Source organism: Cyprinus carpio, chromosome B7, assembly GCF_018340385.1.
Source record: "Cyprinus carpio isolate SPL01 chromosome B7, ASM1834038v1, whole genome shotgun sequence".
In the NCBI taxonomy this organism is placed as follows: Eukaryota; Metazoa; Chordata; class Actinopteri; order Cypriniformes; family Cyprinidae; genus Cyprinus; species Cyprinus carpio.
The window spans coordinates 5,630,727-5,649,298 of NC_056603.1; the positions used below are offsets into that span (position 1 = coordinate 5,630,727).

Consider the following 18,572-nt stretch of genomic DNA (forward strand, 5'->3'; position numbering starts at 1 on the left):
GCCGTATCCGCTCTGTCTTCTGTTCCTCTTTTAGATAAAAACCCAAGTCTAAATCGTTCATTGTCATTCTATATAGATCTTTCAGATTTAGGTCTGGATTTCCATGCTACTATGATGTTGCCAATGCGTCTAAAAATATTTATCAAACGACAGTGCCCCCCCGCCGATGATCCAATGCCCCTCCAGTAGATCTGCTCTGACGCCGACTCTGCTGATCCTACAGTGGTGTTAGCATACACACATACAGATGAGGTAGAAAAGAACATGCTCAAACATAACAACCTTTTCAGAAGCATATAAAAAGTGTGATGGGTAATGTTCTTGGTGAGCTCTTTAATTCTATGTTTCAGTTTTCAGGTGCTTTATTGACATGGAAAATATGTTCTACATTCATATTGCCAGAGCATTCCAGTATTGTTGCAAACAATCAAAACAGTGATGGCTTAGCTATCAATATTGAGCCTATAGATCAAGCAGAACTGAACCATTTAGAGGTTTGCGATGGTCACGTGTCTGGATATCCTCCAACCCCAAACAAACTACATTCCCATTAACAAACATACTAAAACATTATATCGGACACAGACTACATCACAGGAGGAAAACAGACAGGGGAAAAGCTTTGGGTTCTGGTGTCTAGAAACCAATCCACCAAAGGTGTTGACCTAAAACACAAACACGGAAGCCAGAGGCCCAGACAACCTCCTTGCTTAGGGCTAGATGTAGACCAGTCGGTAGCCACACTGGTATTAACATACCATACCAACATACCATGTACCATATAGATCAAACAAACATTGATCCTGTCAAGGTGTAAATACACTCACTTTTGCTCAGCCATTTTATTCCAGGAAGAACCCAAACACCTCCACCTGACTGGAAGTGAGTAACTGCTCAGGAAGGAAGTCCACAGAAACCTCCACAGTTCTGGTTACAAATACAACCATCATATATCCAGTAATAAATGCAACACAAGTCAAATCTGAGATCTGTTTTGATCTTTTGATTTTACACACACCTCTGTCATGTCAATCAAGGGTGACCGCACCCAGTGACATGGCAACCACTGTGACAGACAGGCCATATAGCGATAAATCAACACATAAATCTGACCATGTACACATCACAACCTGTCAATCAACGCTGGCTGGACCCTCCATAACTCAGGCCATAAATCAGGGTAATAAATCACCAATCTGACACTTAGGATATGATAATACTACTAGTATCATATTGTGAGATCAGTATCGTGTATCAAACCAAATCATGACATGAGTGTATTATTAATATTATTAACTAATATTTATTGTAGTTTACTGTCGCTATGGTTACAGATGATATTCATGACTGTTGTGAGAATATAAATGGACTTGAGTGATAGAGTTCAGTACAGATGAGTTTTGTCCTGAAGTCAGAGAGAATGAAGTGACGTACAGATGATGATGTGAAATGAGTTGATGAAGTCTTCAGATAGTCTGCTGAAGTTGATTGAGGTTGAGTTGCTCCTCATATGAGGTTGTAGTTGGAGGTCTTCAGCTCTCCTTCAGCAGGAGCTTCATTCTGCTTTCTATGACAAGTCAGAGGTGTTTGTCTGAGGACGAGACGGAGACAGAGCCTCCAGAAAACACTCCCATCAGAAAAATAATCAGGAAAACACTCCCATCAGAAAAATAATCAGAGTTAAAAGAATGTATTAACTTTAGTTTTATGAAACTATTTTTATTTTCCCTGAAAATTTATTTATTTTAATATTAGTATTATTTTATTGTATTAATTTATTATCTTCCTTCCGTCTTCACAGATTTACCCAGATCTTCACTTTTTAATATATATATATATATATGTATATATATATATATATTATTTACTTACTTTCATTTTCTAAAATAAAGTAACTAAATCAGGCCAATGAATCAGAAAACAAATACAAATAAATGAAGTGTCAGCAAAAACATTCACAATGTGAAACACAAGACAGCAAGATCAACACTCACAGAGAATTCAGACTGTCCAAAAAAACAAAAAAAAAACGGCAAAGAAACAGGTTACTGATTAATTCCTTTACTTGTGGAAATAAAAGTTCATATTTAAAGCTATCAGTGTAATTAATTCATTAAATAAATGAATGAATAAATAAATAAATAAATACACACACTATGAGACCATCACTCTCCTCTCCACATTTCTCCTCTTTAACATCAGTGTCACACAAATACAGGAACTCAGATGATCAGATCATGTTTCTGACGAGTTCACTGAAAGAGCTCCGTCTTCTTTCCCCGCAGATTCACCCAGATCTTCACTGACTGTGACTCCAGACAGTCCTGTATTCACTGGAGAGACAGTCACTCTGAAGTGTGTGATTGAGACTTACAGTGACTGGAGACAGAGAAATGGACTGAGATATGACCGAACATATGACTGGACACCTGAGTGGAGATATGAGTGGTATAAAGACAGTGTAATGTTACAGACGCCTGATCGTTACACTGTAAACAGAGACACTCTCACTATCAGAGGAGTAATTACATCTGATCAGGGTCAGTACTGGTGTAGAGGACAGAGAGATGAGAGACCAAACTCATCACAGGAGAGTAACCGAATACATCTGTCTGTTAATGGTGAGTAAATACTGTGATAAACACTAACATCACCAGGCACTACATGATGCACTGATGCACAAAAGAAAAAAATAATTATCATTTTTGGGGGTTTAAACACACCTGCTTTTAGAAAAACAAGGTTTATTATAGAATGTGCCGGATACATAAACATAAATACTATCTTTCTTATGAAATTAGTGTTATATCCAGCAGGGACATGAGTGTAAGGTCAGAAGTCTGGAAATAATGAGTGATTTTATGTACTTTTGATATTTTATCACACAGTATGTGACTTACGATCAGATCTGCATGTGTGTGTTCTCCTGTCTCACAGCTTCATCTTCTCTTCTGGTCACTGCTGTGGTTGTGGGATCGAGTGTTTGCTTGTTAACAGTGAATTAATGATAATATGCCTGAAGTAAAGTCATGACAAAATAACACATCAACAAGACATGAGCTGCTATTAGTGTTTGAGTTATTAATGAGTTAATAATGATGAGCGCCTTAAAGTGATGATACAATGATGCACTTACAAACCATTAACTAAAATATCAATCAACACACAATAAAGATGCATTATAAATGTACCATTAATGAATTTAGTTACCCTCACTCTATTACATGAACCTACAAGCTGCTGCAATTCTCATCATAAAATATAAAAGATAAAATAACACTTGTTCACTGTTCATCTGATGATTGTTTGAGATGATCTGATGTTGAATCACATTAAACCTGCAGTGAATCAGACGAAAGAGAGACCATCAGTCTCCTCTTTAACATCAGTGTCACACAAAGAGCGTAAGAGTGTAATAATGTAGAAACTCACTCAGAGATCCTCGAGGATCATCACAGATCAGTGTGGATTGTAACGGCTGTTGATTCCATGACAGAAGAAATCAATGAGAGCAGAGTCAGGCAGGTCAGTTAGATCAGAAACGTCCAGCAAGTCTTCGATGGTCCTCGAGTGAATGAGTTTCTTGGTGAAGCTGAATTAATGTGACTGCTGGATCTGTGAGGGTCTGTTGTTCTGTTTCAGTAAAACACAGTGTTGGATCCAAGTGCAGTTTAAAGCTCATTTAAACAAGACAACAAAAGTAATTCCAGCAATGAACGAGACAAACAAATACAGGAACATGAAACTAATGCTCACGCTTCATCCGTATAAGAGCCGACAATAAAGAAGAGAAACACTGGAGATCATACAGACAAGAAGAGACAGGTGTAGGCAATGAGTCGCCATGGTAACAGGAGGGTTACTATGGAAACAAATGAGGTAGGCAAGGCAACAAGAGAAACAGGAACTAAACACAGGAAGTGAACACAGAAACAATGGGAACAGAAAATACTTCAACATAAAAGTCCTTAAACAGAAGACTATAATCATGACAGAATCATGATAACAACAATGTGTATCGTTTATAGATTAACCAAATGTTTAAATAGATTTAATTTAGCATTAAAAAGGTGCATAAAATATAATGAATCCAGAAAGTCACATATTTGTGCTTTCATGTTTATTAATGTATTATTAATCAATTAAATAAAATATATTATTTAATAAAACACAGTATTTAAACCTTTTGTATGTATGTAGTCAGAGCTAAAGCATATGTTTCTAATATAAAACTGTATTTAATAAGCAGAATCATGAATGTTTCTGTTCTGGTGTCTTTATTGTTCTCTGCATGAGAGAGAAAAACCTGTTCAAGTCCATTCCTGATGTAACACCAAATTTAACATTTCAGGGAACATTATTTTGTGTTAATTGTTAATCATAAGCCATTGATGTATTAATTAAAAAGAAAACCTTCCATTTTTACTCTATTTTTATTTGAAGTGTCATGTGAGTATCATATTTTTTTATTAGTATCTGTTTCAAACCAAACAATGCATGAGTGTATTATTAATATTATTAACTAATATTTATTGTAGTTTACTGTCGCTATGGTTACAGGTGATATTCATGACTATCATGAGAATAGAAATGGACTTGAGTGATAGAGTTCAGTACAGATGAGTTTTGTCCTGAAGTCAGAGAGAATGAAGTGACGTACAGATAATGATGTGAAATGAGTTGATGAACTCTTCAGATAGTCTGCTGAAGTTGATTGTGGTTCAGTTGCTCCTCATATGAGGTTGTAGTTGGAGGTCTTCAGCTCTCCTTCAGCAGGAGCTTCATTCTGCTTTCTATGACGAGTCAGAGGTGTTTGTCTGAGGACGAGACGGAGACAGAGCCTCCAGAAAACACTCCCATCAGAAAAATAATCACACCACAAAAACAAAACACAATACACGTTATGAAAGATGACAAAGTCTATGTATAAACTATCCAGTGCTTCCCAAACCTGTCCTGGAGGTCCCCCTGTCCTGCACTTCTTGTATGTCTCCCTTATCTAACTTATCTAACAAACCTGATTCCACTCATCAGCTCGTTAGTAGAGAATGCAAGAACTAAATTGGGTGTGTGTCTGATTAGGGAGACATATAAAATGTGCAGGGCAGGGGGGCCTCCAGGACAGGTTTGGGAAGCACTGAACTATACTATAAGTCTATAGTACTGTAAAATCAAATATAATAATTTTCTTTGAACTGTTTGTCACTTATGTTTTTGTCTTAACAGACTTACCCAAAACTGAACTGACTGTAGATCCAAAGAGTCCTGTATTCACTGGAGAGACAGTCACTCTGAAGTGTGTGATTGAGTCTCACAGTGACTGGAGATATGAGTGGTTTAAAGACAGTGTAATGTTAGAGACGTCTGATCGTTACAATGTAAACGGAGACACTCTCACTATCAGAGGAGTAATTACATCTGATCAGGATCAGTACTGCTGTAGAGGACAGATAAGATCAGTCTCATCACACACAAGCTCTGTTTCTCTCTCTGTGATCGGTGAGTTTAATATCATTCTCCTCTTAAATAAGCTTATTTGACTTATCATGTTGAAAGTTTTTGACACTCTTAAAATATGGGAATATTGTAAATAAAATATGCAGACTAAGTATAAATTGTGATGTTTTATGTAGTTTTTACAAATAATTGGACTTTTTTTTTATGTAATCAACACAAACTTACAAGCAAACCAGATCTTTAATTGAATGCAGTATTTTTCTCAGAAGTAGGTTTTGATTCGCTGTCAATATTTATGTTTAACATCATTATAGAGAGAGAGAGAGAGAGAGAGAGAGAGAGAGAGACTGGGGGAGAGAGAGAGAGATATTGGTATTTTTGTGATTTTATGTTATGAAGTTATTTTACAGCATTTCTGTTAACACTAGAACACAACACAATGCAGTGTAAAATACAAAGTACAGGTAAAAAAATAAATACAGACAATTCCTTCAAATTAATAAAATACATTGTGCCCTATTTTTACCATTTTTGGAGTGCTGTATTCTGCCTGCTGCTTTATGGTATGCAACAACAAACAATTCGATCTCTCTCATGATCACGTCACGTTCAGCACTCTTTATACGCTCTTAAATTAGGTAAATATTGTACAATCCATAAGTGTGATATGTGAATACAAAAGAACATATCAAGAACATAACAAGTCTGGATATCAATGTTTTGTTAAGTTTTTACCAATAATTACCAACAGTTTTGATGTAATTAATACAATCTACAAGCAAACCAGATCTTAAATTTAATGCAGTATTTTTCTCATAGGTTTATAATAGTGATCATGATACTGTGATGCTGTTTTTAATCTATATTTACTCATATGTGTATTAATACAGAGAGACCAAAAGCTGTAGTGAAGGTGAGTCCAGATGAGTGTGTGTTCAGAGGAGAGAGAGTCACTCTCACATGTGACATACAGAGAGCAGGAGACATTCAGTGGACATACAGGTGGTTTAAAGATGGAAACACTCACAATCCACACACAAAACAACAACACAACAACAGAGATCAGGTTCACAGCTGATTACAGTGCTGTATACAGCTGTAGAGGAGAGAGATCAGACTCACGGACATCACACATCAGTGCTGCTGTTACACTGACTGTATCAGGTGAGTGTTCATGTTCACATCTGTTTAATGATCATTTAAATCAGTATTTTTTGGCTCAACACTTTTCATGTACTCTTCTGTAGCAGCAGCATCTGTTCTTATAAGAGGACTGAATCAGTTCATATATCATTATTCTGTCATTATTCTGTTAGATACAGTCCTGCAGATCTTGAGTGTGTGTTTTTGTGGAGGTTCGGGTTTATTATAATGTCATGTAAATTATGACAAGGCTTTCCATCGACATCTTTGATATTTACTTTAGTCACTGTCACTGTGTTTACAGATGATATTCACTATAATCAGAATAAGAAAGGACTTGAGCAACAGAGTTCAATACACTGTAAAAAAATCTAAAGTTGAGAAAAAGTAAAAGTAAATAAATAAATACACACACTGAGACCATCACTCCTCACATCTCTCCTCTTTAACATCAGTGTCACACAAATACAGGAACTCAGACGATCAGATCATGTTTCTGACGAGTTCACTGAAAGAGCTCCGTCTTCTTTCTTCACAGATTCACCCAGATCTACACTGTTAGTTTTTATTTATTTATTTTATTCAAATATTTATAGATATAATTTACTTACTTTCGGTTTGTCAAATAAAGTAACTAAATCAGCCATAAATCAGAAAACAAATACAAATAAATGAAGTGGCAGCACTAAAAAACATTCACAATGTGAAACTCTGCATTCGTGGTTCATGAAGACACAGATGTGTGTAATGACAACATAAACATGTGAACAAATGACAAAATAATTCCTCTCTGATTCATAATTTGTCTAGATATTGTAATATAATTGCAAAAGTAGTACTTTAGTACACAAAGAGTCTCTTGTATTATTGATATAATAATGATTGTGTAATGTCTGAACATGAGCGAGTGAGTGATCGTCGCAGTCATCTAGTGACTGTAGTTAATATTTCATGTTATTTTTATTTTATGGCAGCAATCTACCACCAAACCCAGAACATCGTCCATGATATCTCCATGATTCAAAGTTACAATTAACATTAAAAGAGTAATAATTAATTAATTATTAATTAAACCTAAATGCTAAGAAATAAATAAATAACCGGCACAATGTAAAGTAGAAATATTGATAAAGTGATTGATATTACCAGAAGAAAAGTTTCTGGGGTGTGTGTGTGGGTCATATGATCATATATTTGTAATAAATTGTTAATGTGTAAGTTTTAGTACTTAAATAATTAAACATACTCTTGATTACTACAGATAAATCATTAAAACAGAAGAGAAAACAACATAATCCAGAAAAATTAATCAGAAGTTCAAACATCTGAGAGTATGATGAATAACAACAGTGTGTATTGTTTATAGATTAACAAACATTTAAATAGATTTAATTTAGCACCAAATATGATGCATAAACTGTAATGACAGAAGGTCACACATTTGAGCTTCCATGTTTATTAATTTATTATTAATGAATTAAATAGAATACAAATACGAGTTAAAACAATAAACTACAGTTTGGTAAAACATTTACATAATTATTAGTAATATTTGAGGCCCTTTTATTCATTCGTTTAAAATCCAATCTTGATTTCAGGAACAAAGTGAGATCTGTGTAAACTTGTTTCTGATGCAGTGATGTTCATGTGTGTGTGCTACTGCTAATGATTGATTATTTCATTTCATTCAGATCCAGATATACAAAGTATTTCAGCAGTGTTTAGTTTAATTTTATATTAAGAAATATTCTTTGTTTAGTGGACTAAAATGGAAAATGTTCACAGTAATAATGTGATGTAAATATTAATGTAAATATAAATTTTGGAACTTAAATGGTTTAAACCAATTTACAGTGTTAGAGTTTTCTTTATGGAAATGAAAGAATGAATAAATAAGAGTGCTGAATAAAGTGAACTCCACACTGCATCACTGTACACTCACAGATAAACTGAAGCCGGCTCTGACTGTAAAACCCCAGAGTTCAGTGTTCACTGGAGACAGAGTTACTCTGAGCTGTGATGTGGACAGTTAACTGGATGGACAATTCTCTGGAGAAAAGACTCAAACCCTGAATCCACGGGTGATGAAACTAAAACAATCGAGTCTGTGAGCGTCTCTGATGAAGGAGAGTACAGGTGCAGAGCACAACGAGGAAACTACTACAGCGAGTTCAGTAATACAGTTAAGATTACAGTAAAAGGTCAGAGCTCTCTTACTTTCTATACATTTTTTAATGGAAGATAACTTGATGTGTTTGTTATGAAACATGATAAATACTGTCATACACTGTAAAAACTGAACCACTAATCCACTTTAAATCAAAGGAAAGAAATTGTCAGAGACTGATAACAGCAGTCAGAAGAGGGAACGATGTCAAATTTAGCATCCCTCCCAAAGACGCTGCATTAGAAACACCCTCACATTAGCCTTAGTAGTTTTTTGTAATTTGATACAAATGTAATATAATACAAAGTATAGTGTTACAAATGTATACATCATTTTTTTTTTTTTTAAATATACAAAAATTCTGAGGATTTACGGCGCTGATGGCCGCTGAAACGCATCATCAATCTTTTGAAAATGGTTCATGATCTCCTCTTGATGCTCAACAGATACAGCAGAAAAATAGTGCACTTTAGTGTACTTTTAATTGCTTTTCTGTATAATGTTGAACTGAACACAGGCACTCATAGTAAGATGAACTCATGACTGCAGGTTCGTCAGCATCAGGAAAGTCTGCAGTGCTGCTCTCACCAGATGGGTCTCCTGTTATTACCACAGCTGCTCTGAGATTCTGTGTACGCTGTTCATTGAAAAAAGAGGGATTTACATAAAATAACAAAATATTTACATTTATTCATTTAGCACAGGCTTTTTTCAAACTATCTTAAAAATGAGGAACATCACAGGCATTTTTTTTTTTGTCATATTAGTGAATTGATTAATGGTTGTGGACTAATTAACTGCACAATGTCTATTACAATAACACACACAGTGTATGTAATGTGTGTGTGTGCAGTATATATGTATACACACATGCACAAACTCAGACTTACCTCATTTATCAGATACAGTCCAGCACAGCAGATCATCATGTAACAGAGCAAGGCTAGGATTTCTCAGAAAATAATAAAAGAAAGAAAAAAAAACTGTTAATAAACTATAAATAAATGAATGTTTAAGAAGTGTTTCTGGTGTGTCTCTGCAATTGTTCACTTATTTACCTTCACAAGATGTGTCCAGAGAGGTCTTTTTTTTTTTTTTTTGTCAGCCAGCAACAGACATCAGCGACTGTCCACTGTCTCACATTTGAGTGTCCACTACAGAGCCATATTCATGAAACATATGCAGAACACATTTCTTTATTAACCGCTGAATAAAAAAGAATAGATGGATAATTCTTAACTGTTTCATTCAGTTCAGTGTAACAGTGTATACATTCATAAATAATTTGGGATGAGGCCAAACTGAAACACTATTTCAGTTACTTCATGTGTGCCGTTAATATTTTTGTTTGTGCTGCTTTGGTTTTTTAAGATATTTTTAGTGATAATTCTGAGGTCTTTCTCATCTTTCTGATGAAATTAGTGTTATATCCAGCAGGGACATGAGTGTAAAGTCAGAAGTCTGGAGATAATGAGTGATTTGATGTACCTTTATAATAACATCATACAGTATGTGACTCACGATCAGACCTGCGTGTGTATGTTCTCCTGTCTCACAGCTTCATCTTCTCTTCTGGTCACTGCTGTGGTTGTGGGATCGAGTGTTTGCTTGTTGATCTTCATCTCACTGATGCTGCTGTGGAGATACAAGAAGAACAAAGGTGTGGAGCAGTTCATGACATGATTAATACAACTGAACAGAAACACATGAAAGATGCAGTTTATGAATAAAGGCTCATGAGAAGATCTAAATATCAGCATAAAGAGTCAGTGTAATCACTGCAGATACTCTTGAGTGACCATAATGCTCTCTGTTTCTATTATAGATCAGCAGCGTAACATTAACCAGACATCAGTCCCAAATCAATCTGCAGAATCTCAACCAGAAAACTCTCCTCTACAGTCTGGTCAGCCTCACTAACTAATCATTTAAAGTCATAGTCTTCTGTGGATATTTTCAAAATTGTCTCTGTTGCAATTAAAGTCCCAATGATGTTTGAACACCAGCATTCTTTAAATTTTTGAACTATTTTTGTTTTACTGTTTTACTTTTCACCTTTTATCGTCAAATGCTTGTTTGCTGTCCAGCAGATTCAGATCAGATTTGTGACGTTGTGACTGAAGTGAAGAAGAGAGACAAAGGTTGATTCATAAACCATATTTAAACACATATCATTCAAAATCAACAAATATCATTCATTAAATCATATAAACGTTTTTTAAGGTGATCCGGAGCCATTGGCAGATGTCACATATTCAGAGATCACTGTCAAGAAAAACAAGAAAAAGATGGACAAAGGTTAAAATAAATTCTCTTAACTTCACCTGAACAATATGATCATCGTCAGAAACATTAATACTTTCTAATTAATTAAATTAAAGTGCATATTTCTTTATTATATATAATAACTTGTTTTTCATGATAGGTGCTGGACTTCGTAATATTCTGATTGAAATGAAATCTGAGGACAAACAAAGAGCTAAATAAAGAGATGATCTGAAATGTTGTCATCAGCAGGTTACAGATCATGTGAAAATGTTTAAAATAATAATATAGCCTGAATATTTTACAGAACCTGCTAATAAAATAAAATAATTATAATGATTGATTGTAATTCTGTTGGCTGGAGATGATATTCACACTTATTAATCAATAAATCTGTGGTTTCTTTGTGGTTTGAGGCATCGCTGCGTCCTCATATGATCAGTTATTAGTGTTGTTCAGATGTGTGTTGTTGTGTTTCAGGGAAGAGCAGTGAGTCTGGAGACACTTTGTACTCTGAACTGAAGCACAACACAGACAGAGGTGAGAGAAACACAAGACAAGCTTCATCACTATTACAGTCCAACCACTGCCCTTCAATATGAACCATCACCGTTTCTGCTACACTTCACTATGATTCCTGAAGTCACGTGACTCATCGAGGAACATCATGTATTTTATCATTATTGTGTTGTTATTTATTATTTGTGGTTCTTCAGGTGCTGATGCTGGTCATGAAACCTATGCTCAACCAATGAGGAAGAAGAATAAAACACGTAAGAATTCTGCTACAATTGTACAATAATTTTTTACAATAACTGAAAATGTCCGTTTGCACTCGTTCGTGCAGATCGTGGCATGTATTGATTCTTTAATAAATGTATAAATCTGCTTTTAGTGATTCAGTTATTTGTGATGATCAGAGGTTCACTGTGATCTTAAAACTGTAAATCATCAACAGAATGAGCTCATTATTCACATCATAACACATCATCTTGTATCTGTTTTTATCTGTTAAAGGTCTCTGAGTGCAGTGAAGACAACAGACCGGCTGAAAGAGATTCACAGCAGCAGACACAGTGACGCTTGCATTGCTTCAGAAATGAATCTGAGTGAACTGCTTACACTCGTGCTTGATTCAGTTACTTTAGAGATACATATGCATTGTATTATCTGTACACATTCAAGCAATCAAAATCTATCTATAATATATTGTAAAACACTTTGTGAACACGTTTGTTTAATACAATTCATAACTAAAAGTAATCACAGCAACTAAATAGTTAAAAATATAGAATAAAAAGAAAAATAATAAAGTGTAACTGGCAATTTGTTGATAGTTACAAATTAATGCTTTTGTTTTGCCAAGTCATTAAGATGGATGAAGATTTTTATCTTATATATCCACATACTGCTTTTTACATTCATGTATTTTTTATACTTTTTTGCAGTTAATGAAGTGTTTATATTCAATAAATAAAAATAACTAAATCAAAAACATCAGTATGTTTTCTTTGCACGAGTTTAGCAACAAGTCAGCCTATTTGCTTTGACTGTAGAAAAGTTGTTTTATTTATTTAATTTAATTTAATTTAATTATTTGTATTTATTTTTGAGGGTGCAGGTGGATTATGGAGTTATTGTTATTGCCAGGGACCAGTCAAGCCCGGTCCCATCCACCACTCAACGATCACTCTCTCCAGAGTACTAATCACCTGCACCTGTTCACCATTAGCAACCTCATCACAGCACACCATAAAACACTCACCACAGCCTCAGTTCAGTGTCAAACCTCCAACAGGAACAGACCATATGCTGTTGTCTCCTGACCTGCTGATGCGCCACGGATTAAAGGATGTAACGTATACTCACCTTTGAAACACTAACCTATGTGTCATCGTCCTACTGCTTCCAGGACTCCTGCTTAATCCCCTGTTACCTGTGATCCGATACTCATCTGAACTCCCAGTGTTTTCCTCAGAGCTTGGTTGCGTCCGCATCTGAAAGAAAGAGAGACAATTACTAACCAACTGTGACTGCTTGGCATTGACATCTACAGTAGACATGCTCACCTGCATTCAGCCCCGCACTGAGTAATCTGCACCGAACCTGCACCAGAAGTCACTGAAAACTCACCTTGCACTTGTGTTTCTTAAATAAAACACTGTGTTTGGATTCACTTACCTCTGCCTCTCTTCTATATCCTGACAGTTATGAACAAAATGGCCACCATAGTTTGGACGGTTCACCATTAGAGTAATGTCTGTTTTCGGAGCTGGAGGACATGTTTGTCTTTAGCATCCAGCACCAGATATGAGTCATGCAAATCAGATCCTGATGAGGAAACCATGAAGTAACACTTATGTGAGGTTTCCTTGTGGAGTCAGTCACAGTCCAGCAATTATGATTTCCTGAAGTGACACCTGACTTATATTTTCATGACAAGTAGAGATGATCAGCATCATCTTTCTAAAAAAAAGAACTAGAAGCTATAGAATTATTTTTAAACAGACTTTGAGATTCAAATTCTTAAAATAAGATGAATGATAAACAAATCAAAGCATACCAGAATAATATCAGCTCTTATGTGTTTTAAAGTGATGATACACTCATTCACCACATAGAAAAATCACACAAGCTACAGAAACTATTTACTGAATTATTCAATAGAGAAGAGAAATGAGACGATTCCTTATATATACGATATATATATATATATATATATATAGTATATATAAATGTCCCATAACATTTGTAATTTCACAGTAATTTCTGTGAAAATATATATATATATACAGTATATATATATATTCTGAGAATATTTTCAATTTTTGTATTAATTTTACATTTAATGAGGTACCTGAGTGTAAAGATGTCTCGGAAAACCCTGGAGTTTATCATTTGTTTGTGATTTAGTGGATAAAAATAACAATAATTGCATATTCATAAAGTATATATAAATGTATTAGGAGTAAAGCATATTTTGTTAATTTGAATGACTTTGCATTAAAAGAACAAGAGTGAACTAAATGAGTTCAGAGACATTTGAGGCACTAATAATCCCAATAATCCAGGATTTTTTATTAACCCTCTGATGCATGAATTATTATATCACAAACGTTAAAAAATTAAATGTTTGGTTTTACTTTGAAACAAATGATGAAAAATCATGCCAATAACTCATACACATTCAAACACACACAAGCGCACACACCCTTCCACCACACACTCGAACACAATCATGCACACATAGGTGTTTTTCTAAAAATTTTAGTATTGTGATAAAAGTTCATTATTTTCCATAATGTAATGATAAAAATTAAACTTTCATATATATTTTAGATTCATTGCACACCAACTGAAATATTTCAGGTCTTTTTATTGTTTTAATACTGATGATTTTGGCATACAGCTCATGAAACCCAAAATCTCAAAAAATTAGCATATCATGAAAAGGTTCTCTAAACGAGCGCTATTAACCTAATCATCTGAATCAACTAATTAACTCTAAACACCTGCAAAAGATTCCTGAGGCTTTTAAAAACTCCCAGCCTGGTTCATTACTCAAGACCGCAAGTCATGGGTAAGGCTGCCGACCTGACTGCTGTCCAGAAGGCCATCATTGACACCCTCAAGCGAGAGGGTAAGACACAAAGAAATTTCTGAACGAATAGGCTTGTTCACAGAGTGCTGTATCAAGGCACCTCAGTGGGAAGTCTGTGGGAAGGAAAAAAGTGTGGCAAAAAACGCTGCACAACGAGAAGAGGTGACCGGACCCTGAGGAAGATTGTGGAGAAGGACCGATTCCAGACCTTGGGGGACCTGCGGAAGCAGTGGACCGAGTCCTGAGTCTGGAAGTAGAAACATCCAGAGCCACCGTGCACCGGAGTGTGCTTTTGAACCAGAAACAGCGGCAGAAGCGCCTGACCTGGGCTACAGAGAAGCAGCACTGGACTGTTGCTCAGTGGTCCAAAGTACTTTTTTCGGATGAAAGCTAATTGTGCATGTCATTCGGAAATCAAGGTGCCAGAGTCTGGAGGAAGACTGGGGAGAAGGAAATGCCAAAATGCCTGAAGTCCAGTGTCAAGTACCCACAGTCAGTGATGGTCTGGGGTGCCATGTCAGCTGCTGGGGTTGGTCCACTGTGGTTTTTTCAAGGGCAGGGGCAATGCAGCTAGCTATCAGAGATTTTGGAGCACGTTTCATGCTTCCATCTGCGGAAAGCTTTATGGAGATGAAGATTTCGTTTTTCAGCACGACCTGGCACCTGCTCACAGTGCCAAAACCACTGGTAAATGGTTTACTGACCATGGTATTACTGTGCCTCAATTGGCCTGCCAACTCTCCTGACCTGAACCCCATAGAGAAATCTGTGGGATATTGTGAAGAGAAAGTTGAGAGACGCAAGAGCCCAACACTCTGGATGAGCTTAAGGCCACTATCGAAGCATCCTGGGCCTCCATAACACCTCAGCAGTGCCACAGGCTGATTGCCTCCATGCCACGCCGCATTGAAGCAGTCATTTCTGCAAAAGGATTCCCGACCAAGTATTGAGTGCATAACTGAACATAATTATTTGAAGGTTGACTTTGTTTTTGTATTAAAAACACTTTTCTTTTATTGGGCGGGATGAAAATATGCTAATTTTTTGAGATAGGAATTTTGGGTTTTCATGAGCTGTTATGCCAAAATCATCAGTATTAAAACAATAAAAGACCTGAAATATTTCAGTTGGTGTGCAATGAATCTAAAATATATGAAAGTTTAATTTTTATCATTACATTATGGAAAAATATAGTTTGTTTGGTATTAATCTAATATATTTGGAAGTATATTTTTTTTCATACATATACATATATACATACATACATATATATATACACATATATATATATATATATATGTGTGTGTGTATAGTGGAGGTTGGTGGCTAAGGTTTTTTTTATTGATATGCTATTAGCAAGATCTATTTAAACTAAATTTTAAATATTTATACTATATTCTGAGTCACATGAGGGTTTTCCTTCAGAGTCACATGCACAGCTGGATTGTGCAGAAGATAAACCTTTTAAAACTAAAATAAAAACTTGCTTTTTACACAATCAAGAATAAATATATTAAACTCAACATCCCAATTGAAATCTGGCTAAAAAATAATCCAAATCGGTTATAGAAACAAATCACTCACAAACCAAGTCTTCACCAAATGGGACAAACACCCAACAGAGACTCTGCAGAGCAGAATACTGTGAAAATATTCTCCGTGTACAACGAAAAACTCCACACAATGCCTGCAGAGCAGAATTAGGTCTGTACCCCACTAATATTTTAAAATAAAAATAAAAAAAAACATAAATTCCATGCACACCTAAAAAGCAGTCATACTGAGACCCTCCACCATAAAGCCTTAAACTACCAAGAACTGAACCCAGAGAAAAGCCCCTCAGCAGCTGCTCTCAGAATTGACTTTACAATCCAAAACCCCAGCTAGACTAAATCACATCATTAAAACACAGAAAGAGAAATATCTGAAACACTGGACAGAAGCAACAGCTCAGCAAAGTAAAATTAGAACGTTATCTGTCTCTAAACAGAGAATATAAATTGGCAGACCCTAAACTAAGAAAAGTCCTGACCATGTCCAGACTCAGTGACCATAACCTCACTATAGAGACAGACAGACACAGACAGACCTGCTGCCAGAAGAAGACAGATTGTGTCCACAATGCACACAACATGAAGTGGAAACAGAACTGCACTTTTTAACAACATGCCCTAATTCTACCACAGATTAGAGAAACATTCTCCCCCCAATCCACAACCCAGCACAAAGACTTCAAGCAGACACAACAAAAGGACAAACTGCGGTACATTCTGGAGAAAACCTCACAAGCTCTAACCTGCTGCAAGGTACGTCAAGTCCCTGCCATGATAAAAGAACAAGCGCAGAACAGAAGCACAAGTCACAGCCGGAAGAAAACACTGTACAACACACACACACTGACATGACAGCATCCAGTCCTTCTCCTGTCTCTTTATTTGAGTTTTTATTAGTACTTTCTTTTTACTGTATACAGATATATAAACTCTGTGATGCTAGATACTTCTATTCTTATATATAATTGTGTTAAATGTTATTTCAATGTTTCTATGCTTTTGGAAATGTAAAAAATACTTTTCTTCACCATGCTAATAAAGCTTCTTGAATCTCGGCTCCATCACACGGGTCTTTATTCACTGCTTCTGTGCTAATTTCAGAAGAAGAAGACGGCGGTCTGTGATTGTGTGTCTCCATTGACCAACCCACAGAATGAGTTTCATTGGCCACATTAAAGCCAATCAGAGGCTTTAAAATGTTAATAATCCCGCCCACCATCTCGTGTGTATCCATCCAATCAATCCAGAAACAGCCTTCAACACACCGCCCGCGCGTCTCCTCGTAGATTAGCCCAGTGTTGCCAATTTAGCGACTTTGTCGCTAGATTTAGCGACTTTTCAGACCCCTTAGCGACTGTTTTTTTTCGAAAAAAGCGACTAGCGACAAATCTAGCGACTTGCCTGGACAAACCATTTTTAGTCTCTGAGACTCTGGTACTGCCGCACGAGCGCGAGGTCTCTCTTTCCCAGCGCGCGCATCTCTCTGTCTGCATCTGCTCTGTTCAGTGAGCGCAGAGAGGAGCAGCCCTTTCAGTTAAAAAAAAAATATTCTGTTGCTTCTAACTCTATTTTACATGCGAGTAAAGCCGAAATCACACAGCACAACCATTGTCTTTAATCGTACGTGTATTTTGATTTCATTAGACAATGTCGTGAATAGGAATTTTTTGTGCATATTAATATCTTTGAGAGCTGGTTATGTAGTCTTAATGGACCGCGTTTCAGTCATTATAATATTCATTACGTTGTTTGTCAACAGAAACACTAAAATATAATAATAAAACAGGTTTTATATTGCGAATTTGGCTGCATTAAAATGCAGTATGTAAGCACAGGGAGCAAGAAAATACGACGCACTGGTACGTCATGAATATGCTAATTAATGTATGACATTAGCTTATGACATTTAGCGACTTTCAGGCGGGGTTTAGCTACTTTCCATTGAAAGAAGTTGGCAACACTGGATCGCCCAGAAAATACGCTTGACGCGCGCGCCGCGAGTCCGAGTTCCTTTACCCTTTAACCGTCCCCTTTCCTCCATTCCTCTTTCCAGACATGATGGAGATTAAATAACAAATGTTTATTATATTCGTAATTATTATTATTATTATGATTAGTATTTTATTATAAACTATGTCATACATCACATAATAAAGCCCAACCGTGGCGGATGCTCTTCCGAGAGGCTTTAGTCACGCCAGCTGCTTCTGGGCTTTTATCCTCCGGTGGATTTAGTCCACATCGTAGCCACACGGCAGCGCGCGCTTTCTGTACAGACGAAGAGATCACAGCGCCCATCCTCTCCTAGATGCGGCCGACACAGCCCTTGACGATGAGCTCGATGACGTCGTGCTCCTCCTTGCACGAGCAACTCGTGCTTGTGTTT

The 18,572-nt window shown here is 36.2% G+C and overlaps 1 protein-coding gene and 1 pseudogene across 2 annotated transcripts in view; both read left to right on the forward strand.

The window, feature by feature from the left end:
* LOC122137800 (titin-like) overlaps window positions 1-8,800 on the forward strand; it is a 102,803-nt gene extending 94,003 nt beyond the window's left edge. Inside the window, exons 4-7 of one of the 2 annotated variants that reach the window (XM_042726783.1) lie at window positions 2,286-2,621; window positions 5,227-5,499; window positions 6,348-6,621; window positions 8,545-8,800. In XM_042726783.1, coding sequence (XP_042582717.1) covers window positions 2,286-2,621; window positions 5,227-5,499; window positions 6,348-6,535 — 797 coding nt within the window. In that variant the 3' untranslated portion in view covers window positions 6,536-6,621; window positions 8,545-8,800. Of the gene's footprint in view, window positions 1-2,285; window positions 2,622-2,937; window positions 3,121-5,226; window positions 5,500-6,347; window positions 6,622-8,544 lie in introns of those variants that run through there. The other variant, XM_042726784.1, reaches the window with a different exon arrangement.
* LOC109048312 overlaps window positions 1-12,077 on the forward strand; it is a 138,394-nt pseudogene extending 126,317 nt beyond the window's left edge.
* The last annotated feature ends 6,495 nt before the right edge of the window (window positions 12,078-18,572 follow it).